General features: G+C 54.7%; 1 protein-coding gene and 1 long non-coding RNA gene across 3 annotated transcripts in view; one reads left to right on the forward strand and one right to left on the reverse strand.

Moving 5' to 3' along the window:
• Positions 1-1129, reverse strand: part of NR2F1 (nuclear receptor subfamily 2 group F member 1) — an 11000-nt gene extending 9871 nt beyond the window's left edge. Inside the window, 2 exon segments of the mRNA XM_052776567.1 lie at positions 6-646; positions 648-1129. Of these exon segments, the coding sequence (XP_052632527.1) occupies positions 6-646; positions 648-815 (809 nt within the window). The 5' untranslated portion in view covers positions 816-1129.
• A 1599-nt stretch (positions 1130-2728) lies between these two features.
• On the forward strand, positions 2729-4707 carry LOC128137612 (uncharacterized). Of its 2 annotated transcripts, none has more exons than XR_008233756.1 (3): positions 2729-3403; positions 4159-4411; positions 4599-4707. It is a non-coding gene; the product is annotated as an uncharacterized LOC128137612 (long non-coding RNA). The 2 variants fall into 2 exon arrangements; XR_008233755.1 differs by having other exon boundaries at positions 2729-3027.
• Positions 4708-12887: the final 8180 nt, after the last annotated feature.

A 12887-nucleotide genomic window follows, 5' to 3' on the forward strand; every position in this document is an offset into this window, starting at 1 on the left:
AAAACAAAAAACACCACCAACCACCATCAACAATAACAACAAAACCTGGCGCAAAGCTGCCAGATGGAGTGCAGGCAGAGGGAGAGATTGACATGTGCACGGAAATACAGAGAGACCTAGATCGCCGCGGAGAGCCGTACACATATATACGTGTATATATATATATATATAAATCTCTATATCGCTGTCGGTATCCGCACGCGTGTGCGCGCCTGTATATATATGTATACGCATATAGGTGCGCGTGTGTGCGCGTATGCACAGGCAGAGAGACACACAGACGGAGAGCCCTGGCACACGCACGCCTCGCAGAGCCGCGGGGAGAGGGGAGCGATAGCATAGTAGGGAAGAAATATTCACCTTCCCGCCTCATGCCCACTTTGAGGCACTTCTTGAGGCGGCAGTACTGGCACTGGTTGCGGTGGTGCTGGTCGATGGGACAGTTCCTGTTGGCGCGGCATGTGTAAGTTAAGTTCCTGCGGACGCTCCTCTTGAAGAAACTTTTGCAGCCCTCGCAGGTGAACTGGCCGTAGTGCTTGCCGCTGGACTTGTCCCCGCACACCACGCACTCGATGTGCTGCTGGCTCTGCCCCGAGCCTTGCTGGCCCGCTCCCTTGTCCCCGGCCGTGCCCGGCGTGGAGGGGGGGTCCCGGCTGGCTGGGGGTCTGCGGGGTGTGCGGGGCGGCCGAACCCCCCTGCTGCTGCTGGGGCGGCTGCTCCCGGGCCGGCTGCGCCGCGGCGGGGTTGGGGCCGCTCGGGGTGCCCCCGGCCACGTCTTCCTGCGGATCTCGCCAGCTGCTAACTACCATTGCCATATCTCGGGCCCAAAAAAGTGCTGGGGAGCGGCGCGTCTCGCTGCGGGCTGCCGGGGAGAGAGGCGGGGGGCGGGGGGGAGGCGGCCGGCCGGGCGCCGGGGGCGAGCGGGGAGCGAGGGGACCCTGCCTGCCGCCTGCCTCCGCCTCGGCTGCCGCCGCCGCCGCTGCCCTGCTGCCGCCGCCGCTGCCGCCGCCGGCTGGAGCCGCTCCTGCCGTTTTCTTTATTTTATTTATTTTTCGCCGCGAGCCCCCCCTCCTCTCTCGCTCGCGCTAATTTTTTTTTTTTTTTAGGGAGGGGGAGGGGGGCGACGGAGGATTTTCTCCCTCTCTCTCCCCTCTCTCTCCCTCTTTCCCCCCCCCCTTTCCTCTTCCTCCCTTCCCGTTCCCTTTCCTTCCCTTCCCTTTCCTGCGCTCCCCCCCCCTCTTTAAAATACCCCCGCCTGGCCGCTTCCCCCCCTCTGCTCCCGCTCTCTCCCCGGCTCTCGCCGCCTGTCCTCGCCCTCCCCCCCCCCCCCCCCCGCCGCCACTTCAAGTTGCAAAATCAGAAACGGCAAACAAGGCTGTCGGGAGAGGCATTCAGGAGAGTAACACGCCGGACACGCACACGCAGAGCAGACACGCGCGCACACGCCCGGCACACGGCTCCCCACTCGCGCACACGCACACACGCACACGCGGTCCGGGCGCTACGAGCGCGGAGGATGTGCAGGCATAGAGGAAGCCGCGGCGCCGCCGAGGAGGAGGAGGAGGAGGAGAGGGAGGAGGAGGAGGAGGAGGAGGAGGAGGAGGAGGGGAAGGAAGAGGAGGAGGAGGAGGAGGAGGAGGAGGTCGCCGCTCGCCGCTCGCCGCCGCCGGGGCCCGGCCGCCGCCGCCGCCGCTCCCGCGGAGGCTGCTCCCGCCGCCGCTGCCGCTGCCGCAGCCGCCGGTGCCGGTGCCGGTGCGGGCTCTCGGGAGGCGGGAGGTGGAGAGAGGAGCCGTCCGCCAGCGATCAGGGCATGGAGGTGTCCGGGGGCCAGGTCCAGGGCAGGGCGCCGTCAGCCATTCAGGGCGGCGGAGCCGGGGAGCGCGGCGGAGGCGGGCGGGGAGCTGAGGCAGTTTGATCTCCTGTCGCGGCGGCGGAGGAGGAGGAGGAGGAGGAGGAGGAGGAGGTTGCCGGTCGCTGCTCTTTCTCTCCCGAGCTGCTCTCTCTCGCTCTCTGTCTCTCTCGCTCGCTCGCGCTCGCTCTCTCTCTTCCCCCCCCGGCTTTTTTTTTAAAAAAAAAAAAAAAGGAAAAAAAAATTCGCCCCCCCCAAAAAAATCGGATGTGACTAAATTCGCAGAGAAGACGAATTCACGGCGAAGTGTAAAAATAGAGAACGGGAATAATAATGACACGCGCAGGAAAAAGAGAGATCCAAAGTAGGTCGGGTAAATAAATCCTCTTCTTTTCCTCTTTCTTGCCCCTTCCTTCTTCTTCTCCTGTGAGAGCGCACGATGCCGGTTGCGAGGAAAAAAAAAAAAATTAAAAAAAAATTCGGTGGAAATCGCCCCCAAAAAGGTTCTTTTTTTTTTTGTTTGTTTGCCTAAAAAAGTATTTCGGGTGAAAACTCATCAGCCAGAAGCGAAGCCCTCCCCCAGAATAAAAAAATAGGCAAGAACGGTCAAAATAATAACGGTATTAAGATGTGAACGCGTTCTCTCTCTCTCCGGGCTTTTTTTTTTCTCCCCCGTCTCTCTCTCTCTTTTTTCTTTCTTTCCGAGATTATTATTATTATTTTTTTTTTTTAGTTTCACCTCTCTCTTCTTCTCTTCTCCTGCAGGAATGAAGCGAAAGACACAAGGAGGAAGGGTGGAAAAAAGAAGAAAAGGAAGGAGAAGAGGGAGATGAAGGGGAAAAAAAAAAAAAAGCACACAACTAATAGAATATGCAAGAAAGGGGAGAGAGAGGGGGAGAGAGGGGAGGGGGGGGGAAGAGAGAGAGAGAGACCCAAAAAATGAATGCGTTTAAACGGGAAGCCTAGCAGAGCAATGTTTCCGAAAGGGGGATCTGCGCGAATGTCTGTATATAGTGAACTTTGACACTACTATTGAAACTGACACGTTTCTATGGAGATCGCTGCCTTATATGGAGCTCGTGTCAAGGAGCCAAGAGAAGGGCTGCTGGCAACTGATAATCAAAGGCGACTGACTGGTCAGAGCCCTGAATTGGGGGGAGAGAAAATGGGAGGCTAAGGTTAGCCAAGCCTCCTTCACTCCATTGGTTACCCCCCCAGCGCTTCCCCCCCCCCCCCTTTTTTTTAATTTTTTTTTTTTTTTATTCTCCGCTACCTACTGACTGGGATGGGGAAGGGAGGGGAGGAGAGAGGGGGGAGTGAGGGTAGAGGGAGGGAGGGAGGGAGAGGGGATTCTTCTGACAAGCACAATTTACATTGAGATCGCCCTGCGCTGCTATTTACTTTGAGACCCTGATTAGTATGGGTCGTCTACGGTCTCTCTCCCCCCACACACCCCCCCCCTACCCCAGCACACACATCGACAGAGGAGGATGCATTGCAATAGGCAGAAAGGGGGAATTAAAAGGGACGATGTGGGCTCCCCGCGAAAAGTTGGTGGGGTTTTTTGTTGTTTTTCTTTCTTTCTTCCCACCCCCCCTCCCCGCGTCTGAAATCGGGAATTCTCTCTCCCTTCCCAATTGCAAAAGGCACTCCGGGGGTTTTAATGATGGAGAAGAGAAACACGCTCGCTGCACGGAGGAGCGGCCCTGCGTGTGCGCGCACCCTTGCACACTCACCCTTGCACACACACACGCACACATTTACACCCCTACAGGCTCCTATTCCACTTTGGGCTATTTTTGCCGCCCGTCCCTCACCCCTCATTCCTCACCTAACACATCCACCCTCCTACCACCGCCCCGCGGGGCTCCGCGCTTCCTGCTCCGACCTCCCCCCCCACCCCTTAAATTTTTTTTTTTTGGGGGGTGGGGTGGGTGAGCGGTCAGAACAACACCCCCCAACAACCCTACTCGCGGTGCCCCCCCCCCCCAAAAGTGAGTTGCTCCGCGCGGACGGCGACGGGGGGGTGGTGGGATTGGGGGGGGATGCGTAAGGGGGTGGTGGTCCGTCGCCCCCCCCCCCCCCCGCTCCGCTCCGCTCCCCTCCGCGGCCCCGGCGGCGGCGGCGCGGAGCGGAGCGGGAATCGCTGGCGCCGGCTGCCATCTAGTGGGCACCCAGCCGCCGGCCCGGGGGAAATGGGGGGGGGGCCGCCGTGCCTCTCTGAGGCCTTGCACACCCCCCCTTTTAAAAAAAATTTTTTTTAAAAAAAACCTCTTTTTTTTTTCCTTTCCCTTCTTTATTTTTAATAGCAAACCGCACCGGAGAGAAGAAACCCCTTCTACGCGATTTCTGTCCCTCCTTTCTCACGAACCTCCTCCCTCTTTGGCCAGAGGTCTGAATTCGCTTTGGGGTCGGAAGACTGCGTGTGGCAAAGAAGAAACAAACCGTAAAAAGAAAAAAAAACCCAAACAAAAAACAACCCCCCAAACCACTACCACCCCCTCACCCACAGCTCGACCCCCTGCTGCTATCCTCTTAGCTCCCATAAAAGTTTATAATCAGGTTGGAAGCCGGGGGAAAAAACCTGCGTGGGGAATGGGGGTGAAATACATGAAAGAAGTTTTATTGTTTTGTTTGTTTTTTTTCCCAAAGAGATGCTGCTTTCTTTAAAAAAAAAAAAAAAAAGCCCTCAACTTTGATGTATCGTGATCACAATTTTTTTTTTTTTTCCTCCTTCTTTCCCTGTCAGCTCTGAAATCTGAGGCTGGGAGCCGGCTGGAGAGGAGAATCCTTCATCATTTCTGAGATCAGAATAAACGCTTGATTTTGTCCCGAAATAATGAAGAGATTTTCAATGAGTCCCTTGGGCCAAGCCGTCTCTATTGTATATTGCATTGATAAAAAGGATGTTATTGACTATGCAACAGTAGGCTCCTTTCCTCTCTCCTCCCTCTTTCTAAATAAACTCTCGGTCCTCGCTCTTGGTCAGTGAAAAGGTGAAACGAATAAGATTAAACCGGACAAAAAAAGCAAGCTCGGTATGTATATCATCTAGATTTTACTCCCCAGACTGTGAAGAGACAGGGAGTAAAAGAGGCAGAGCAAGGCACGGGGAGAGAGAGAGAGAGTGAGAGAGAGAGAGAGACAGAGACAGAGACACAGGCACAGGCAGAAAGCCTGGGAGAAGGTGGACGGACCCAGCAGCCGCAGCCCGGCTCCTCCCGGCCCCGGCTCCCCGCCGCCGGCCCCGGCTCCCCGGCCATGCCGGCCCACCCCAGGCAAGTCTCTGCTTCCCTCCTCGGGGTTTCGGGGCGGAGGGAGGGGAGCGGGGCCGCGGCACTTGGCGGGGAGACCTTCCCCTATTCCCCCCCCCGCCTTCCATTACCCCCCCCACCCCATATCCCCGGCGTCCTGTTATCTGGGCATCCCGTTATTCGGGTGGAGGGAGAGGTGCCTTGCCCTCATGTTGTCCCGAGAATTCCCCCCCCCCCCCCCCCGCCTCCTTCTCCTTCTTTCCCTTTCCCCCTATAGAAACGTGTGTGGGTATTTCCACTGCACCCCTCGCGCGTCTGTCAGAGCTGACCCACGCGTGTACCGCAAGCACCCAACCCCACGTCAATGCCGAGCACAACTTCTAGGGCTGGCGGCAGCAGCAGCAGGACGCCGGGGTAGGGAAGTGCGAGCATCCTAACGCTCTTCTCTTTCACCTGCTCTGTTTGTTATTTGATCACCTAATGAAAAGATCGATGGCAGCCTGTTTTATCCGGGTGATAGTGTCAACAGATTAAAGGGGCAGCAATCAGATGCTTCCCAGCCGGGCTGGGCGCAACCGCAATCAGGAGGAAGCCCAAACCCGCTCAGATTGCGCTGGTCTGGGTAGGGGCGTGTGTGCATATATGTGTGTGTGTGTCTGTGTGTGTGTGCGCGGCAGGGAGGTATTTTCTCCCCTCGCCTGGCTGTAAGCGCTTGGCGGTTTTCCTTTGCTGCGTGCTGAGGGAAAGCGACTGTTAAATGTGGGTTTTAAAAAAGCCGATGCGTGAAGGGCCGGTGAAGTTTGCGGGAGTCCCGAGGAAAATCCCGTCTGCGGCGTCCTGTGGTTGTGCAGGAGGCTGGGGGGGGTGGGAGCCGGGACGGAGGGCATCCATCAATAAAAGTAGCCTCACTGCCTCAGCTGACCAGGTTAAAACACAGTTCAATCGACGGGAGGCATTTCCTCTCCCCGACAAATTACAGGGACACTTAAAAATGGTCACAACTCACATTTAATTGGGAAATGAGCTGTGATTGCTTTTTAACCTCCGCGGATCTGGAATGGGCAGAGGAGACGGCGCTGGGGACTTGCTCAGACTTAATTTTCTTTCTGTTGCCCCAGACCCCACTTTCCCCAGGCCAGGGTCTAGGCTGGGATCTGAAGGTAGCAGAGTTTTGGGAGGATTTAGGGTTTGGCTTCTCCCCCTTTTTCTCCCCCCCCCCCCTTTTCTGTGTGTCTCTCTCTCTCCCCCCACCCCTCCCCGTCCGCCCCGGTGTAACCCAACCCGGGACAGCGCTGGCTCCTCTCTCTTCTCCAGCCTTCTTGTCCCCTCCAGAAAGGAAAAGTTCCTCGGGAGATCAGTGGTGACAACTTCTACACGCTATTTCTGGCGGGGAGAGAGGTGAAGGGGGTGGTGGTGGGGGAAAGTGTACTATAAACACCAATTAATGGTGGTATTATTATTATTTTGTAAGCGGCCGGGCTGCATGTAAGCTGGGAGCCGAGACCCATAGCCTGCATTTTTCAAAACAAACGTTAAGCGTTTGTTTCACCTGCCAATCTCCACAAGGCAATATATATACATATAAAAATACACTCACACACGCACGTATGTACAATCTATACATGTGTGTGTATATATATATGCACACACGCACGTAGGGAGCGGGGTAGATGCAGGACAATAAATGCGCAGGCTGCTGTCACAGGGCGCAGTGAGCAGCTCTGACATGCAAAAATGTCCCTCTCTTTCCCAATTTTTAGGATTTTTAGCCATCCCCTGCTCTGACCGGTAGACACCTTCAAGCCGGGATGCTGTAAAACCAGAGGGTCGCGTTGGGGTCCCTTCCCCTCTCCCCCATACCACCCCCCCCACCGGTCGGAGCCGTCGGGGCAGCCCCTTTTCCCGGGCCGGGCCATTTGCAAACGGGATGTGACCGGTCACAACGGGGACACCCCAGCCTCCCCAGCCTTAATCATGTGTCCTGGACCTGTTGCCCCCCACGCTGGGGCCCCCGCAGCCGGGCTGGGGGGTGCAGTGCTGGGCCAGGCCTCGACAGCCACAGTGCCCGGCCAGGCCTCATTTCCCATCAGCAGTGCTGGGGCCTTTCCTCCCAGGCCTTTTCCTTCTTTTGCCCCCCCCTTTTTTTCCCTGTCTCCCCCCCCCCCCCCCCCCCCCGGCTTCGGCTAGACCTGAAGGACAACCAAGTTCTTTGAGGAACACAATACGCAATGTGCAGATGGGGGGGGTGGTCCTTTATGAGGGGAAGTGGTCACCCCCTGCCCTGGGAAGGGGGTCTTGGGTGGGTTGCATCACCCTGGGCAGCCGGGGTGGGGGGGGCTGAACACTCCGGGGGGGGTCCTGGTCTCCTCGCTTGCTGCTGCCCGTATCACCTGCCTGGAGCAGCCCTGTGGGATGTGCACTCCGGGGGGGCCTTTGTGCCGACCCCCCTGCTGCTTTCTAAAAGAAGCCCGATGCGGGGGGATGCCACCACCCCCCAAGCACCCCGGGCCTCCCAGGTGGGCATCTTCCCTCTAGGTATCCCTGTTACTACCGCCCAAGCCCGTCGCCCAGGCCCTTTCACTACATCCCACCGAAGGCTGCTGGCCTTGGGAAAGAAGGGGCCTCCACCTTCCCTCCTAAGCGCCCCCCCCCCGCACTTGCCCCTGGCCCCCCATCACGCATATCCTTCCTTATTTATTTCTTTTTTTAATCACTCGTGAAAGCAGACTGCTTCCCCCCCGCTTCCCACACAGAAACGTCCTCCTGGGGTTTGCGGCCGACATCCCCGCATTGTCCGGAGTGGCCACACATCCCAGAGGGTCCCACGACCCCCGGGGAGAGGTCCGTGTCCCGTGTCCCGTTCCCCCCCCTCCCTCGCGGTGCTCCCGCTGCTCCTCGCCCTCCGCGTGTGCTTAACCAGAGGTGCGACCACCCTTCCCCTCCGCGCACGCCGCCTGCTTCCCTGGAATTATTTTAGACGATATTGGCAAAAAAGCAGCGTGACAACGGCCCCCCTCCCCAATCTCCCCCCCCCGCCACCCCCTCGGGAAGGCAATCTGCTGTCCCCGCAGCCTCCCCGGCAGCGGGGCCGCGCCGAGCCGGGGTTTGTCATTTGTTAGCACTTAAAAGTACCGGCTCCGGTGCCAACCCGAAAGCAGGGCGCTGAATCACAACTTTGCGCTCTCCATCCATCCAAACAGAAACGCCTGAGCATCCGAAAATCTGCCTTTTTTTTTTTTTAAATTAAAAAGAAAAAGAAAGAAAAAAAGAGTTAAAAAAATTAAATCTGTGCCTGGAAGTAAAAAAAAAAACCATCCCACCCCCAAAACCCCCCAAACTCAAAAAACAAAAACCCCATGTCTGCGTGGGGAGGGGAGAGAAAGCACCCAAACCGAAGGCCACTTGCCTAACAGCATAAAGGAGCATGGCAATTCCCAAGTAGAGCTGCAGGAAAAGAAATTGATGACCTCTTGATGCAAATCAAACCTTCTTTATATAAGGCAAATCTGGAAACATTTTTCAACACACTGGTGAATCCAGGACCAAATATTACTCTCGGCACAAATAAAGCTGCGGTGATCTGAGCGCCGAAGCCAAGAGAAACAAAAGTGTACAAAAGCCATTAACACGAGGCTTTGCGTTGAAACACCTCTGACTGTATTTTAAACCCCGGCTCCTGTAAGGGATGAATTTGGTGTTATTTATGATTCCGAATTGGGCTGGAGCTTTTGATGGAGAGCTGACGTTTGGAAACGAGTTTGAAAGTTGTGAGATTGTCCTGACAACGCAATCGACGGCAGTATATAATCATTTTCTTAATAGTTACCTGTCAGAGATCCCATTTCTTTTTACTGCGGGATTAGTCCGTCAGGAGTAGATTCGAGCTGGACTTTCCGCAGACCAGAGACCGGCTCCAAGACGTTTAAGTATTTAATGTCACTTTCTCCCCTGCATCCGAGATAAAACGGTGCAAAAGTATTTTGCTGGGGAAAATGCAGCAGTGCGGCTGGTAACAACAGTAGCGATATAATCATATTACCTCATCAGAAGTTGATCTGAGTAATAAACCTTAGCATTTTCACTTAAACTGTCAGGAGTAAGATATGTTTATTACAGCGTATTCTGTCTGCGTGGGGAGGACGGGGATGCGCTTTAGATAAAGTTTAAACGAAACAGAATAAACACAGCAAATCGCTCCAGCACAACACAAAAGCTGTAAATGACTGCTATATATTTTACCACGCTAAGGCTTTTTTTTTTAATTTATTATTATATATTTTTTTATTCACACGTTTCTAGGGGTGAAGCCCAGGCATATCCGACGATGTCGTTAATAAGGTATACAAAATTGCCTGATCCTACCAAACGGGCTGGAGTTATATGTTTTATTGTTAACCCCTTGCACTGAATCTTCTGAAGCTGAAAGGGAAAAGGAAAGGGCTTTTGTCCGAGTTGATCCTTGGCTATTCTGGGGCTCAGGTTGGTGTGAAAGGGACGAGGAGGTCACTTGAAATCTCCTTTTATCTACTCCTATTTTCTCTCTGGATCAGCAACTTTGAATAGACACCATCTACTCGCTCGTAATGGAAAAAGAAAAAAAAAAAGAAGAAAAAAAAAAGGGTGGGGTGTGTGTGTGCTCGGGGAGCAACAAAAATGCTTTTTGCGCGGGGGCTGCCTGGCCGGAGGGTGTGCGTGCCCGTGGGTGCGCGCAGGCAGGGACTCGCGTGGGCAGACCCCTGCAGCCGGCATCTGCCATGCGCACACCCTGCGCGCCCGCGGAGGCACAGGCGTGGCCCCCCACCCCCCCGCGCGGCAGGGTACTGCAACCAGCGCCCCAGAGACCCCCTCAGGGGGTAGGGACCCCCTCCCGGGTGGGGGTGATGTTCGGTAGGGGCAGCGCGGAGATTGCCCCCCCCCCCCGACCTCGGGATTTTGGTAATTGAGGGTGCCAGGACTGGAAGGCATCCCCGGCCGCCGGGAGAGGGTGGCTTTTGGAGGGGGCTGTCGCCCTTCGGTGGGCAACCGACTATGCTTTGCCGGTTGCCAGAGCCCGGCCGCTGTGCAGGCGGCGACGGGGTGCCCGCGGTTTTTTCGGGGTCACCTTGCCAAGTCTGTTTTTTTTCTTTTTTTTTTTTTTGTTGAGACTTAACCGAAAAAAAAAAAGAGGAAAAAGAGAGGCGGACAAAATTGGGGGCGGCTGGCAAATTGAAAAAGCTTTGTTCTAGAGGCTCAAGCCAGGGCACTATCTCTTCCCTCCTAGCCGCTCAGAAATTGGCGTTTCTTTCTCAGTCTGGGATGCTTTCGCTGTAAATTCCTTCAAGTGACTACTTTGTTGCTAAGGCTACAAGTTCCCATCCCAACACACAAATCTTTTCCACTCCAGGACCAGCTCAAGCCCTGGGCAGAAGTCTTGACTTAAGAGACCTACTTCAAACTCCTTGGAGTGCCTCCCTGCTAAATACCTGCTAAAGTCTGCGGTTCAAATGAAGGACTAAACAGTCCTCCCCCGTGTTACCCCCCCGTCCCTTTTCTCTCCTGTGGTACGTTTTGCTGGGACTTCTGCTGAATAGATGGCGAGAAGAAACCCAGTCCAATAAGATTAAATTAAGTAGAAGAAATCCAGCCGGTGTATATTTTGAATCTCCGGTGGGGCGTCAAACCGATGTTTAACACATTTTTTCCACTCACTGTGCACAAGTCCTCAGCCCCCACCGCCTTGTTTAATTTTTCCACTCTCGAGGAGGAGGCAGTTTGCGGGGGGGAGTCGGACAGAAAAGGGGCCGGAGGGTGGGGGCACCGTGTCCCCAGGCGGGGCTGCGGGGGGACGACATGAACGGACACGGGCTCCTCCAGCACAGAGGCACCTGCGACATGGGGTGCTGGGGGGCCATCCAGGCTGTCCCTAAATGCAGAGAATGCAGAGCTTGGGTGGAAGGGAAATTAGTGGTGGTGGTGGGTTTTTATTTTTTATTTTTTTTTAGCAGGATCACCCTTCTCCTTCCTCCCCACCGCCCTCGCCCGCCGGCTTGGCTGCACTGGCCGGGAAAATACGGTTTTATCACCCCGGCTCAGCAGAGTGGACACATGTTTGTGAACCACTGAGCCCTCCAGCACCGCCAAGATGGGAGCGTGGCTATCCTGGATGCAAAACGAGACACCCCCCCAAAAAACCAAAAAACAAACCCCAGCCCCAGAGACGCTCGTCGCCTGGAAAAGTTAAGCGTGACTTGGTAAACGTTTGTAAATGCAAATAGAAATGAATAAATAAACCTCAAACCAGGTAGTTTGGGTGTAATAGTTTAGCAGGACTAATTGCAGACAATGGAGCTGAAATGACTTTTCCAATTAGCTGCTGGTTGGAGTTTAGTTGGAGGAACTGTCAGCTCCAGCGATGGGTAATTGCTTTATTGCTCACAAAACTATCATCTATTTAGAACATATGTGCTAATTACTCTGGATGGGCGTCGGAAAAGAGACCATAAATCTATTAGCACTTTAAAAAGTCTAGGGTACTTGTAAGCGACCAAACTCCCTTCCTCGGCGCGTTAAGGGAGAGATTCGCGCCTGGATGATAAGTCTTTCAGAAAATAAAAATAAAATAAAATAAACATATGCAGCCACATGTATGCTAGGGTATGTTTGCGACCTCGGGGGGGGGTGGGGGGTGGGGGGAAGAGTGGTCATCTCCAAGCGAGGAAAGCCTCTTTCTATAGACCAAACTGGTGCAATAAATCACTGTCATAAAAACGATTTTCCTCTTTAGCCTTGCACTATTTTTTTTTTTTTGCAAAAAGATTAGTTTAGAAATCTTTTAATTGGATTACTCTGGAAAATTAATCTCCTTTAGGCTCGCTAACTTTGTGTACCAAATATTTGGAATTAATTCAGTGCCACAAAAAGCATCCGGGATGGCTTTTGTTCGAACTAGCTAAGAAAAAGGACAGGTAGGGAAGGTGGCATTTTACCGTACGCATTCACGTCCCCTAGCAGCTCTCTATGCATATTCATTGCTGTCTATGTCGCATTGTATCGCATAAAATTGCTATTGTAAAGGAGATAAACAGAATTGTTTGCTGGACTGTGCTAGGGATGAGGGCTCCAGCGCGGGGTGAGGAGTTTAGGGAAATAAAAATAATAATAATTAAAAACAAACCCCCCAAAACAGAAGAAAGGAAAACTTTTGGCAGCCCAGGGAGGAGTTCCCCCCAGGCGCCATGCTCTGAAGGAGCATCCCTGGGCCGAAGCTGCTTCCCGCGACCCCCGACCCCTCCGCTGCCGCTGCTACCTCCTTACGCGGGTGCGCAGCCGCTCCGCCCGCCTGCGCGCACCCGTCCGCCCGGCCCTGCTCCCCGGGGCTGAGCCGGGACCCTCGGCGCTCTCGGGGCCGCCCGAGGGGACTTCCCCATCCCGGGTACACGCCGGGGGTCGAGGGGGATCCCTTGGATATCAGCCCAATTTAGCTGTTAGCAGTAGCCCCGTGAGGTGTGGTTAATTGGCGGGGGATAAAGGCGTAATGACTTGTCAGGGAGACGGTGGTGACTCTTTAATGTACTGTCTTCTTCACCTGCCCTCCCCCCCCCCCGCCTTTTATAAGTGGAGACATGCCATCCCTCTGCTAAAAGAGCAATAAAGCTGGGTTCATTTATTTATTTTTACTTGTTTATTTTTCCCCGAAGGAAACGAACCTGCGGCTTGTTCCCCGTGATTTATACGCAGGTTGTGACACTGCTCGGAGTCCTGGCAGCCGGGAGCGGGGGGGGGACGGGGACGGAGACGGGGCAGAG

The sequence above is a fragment of the Harpia harpyja genome, chromosome Z (assembly GCF_026419915.1).
Source record: "Harpia harpyja isolate bHarHar1 chromosome Z, bHarHar1 primary haplotype, whole genome shotgun sequence".
Classification (NCBI taxonomy): domain Eukaryota; kingdom Metazoa; phylum Chordata; class Aves; order Accipitriformes; family Accipitridae; genus Harpia; species Harpia harpyja.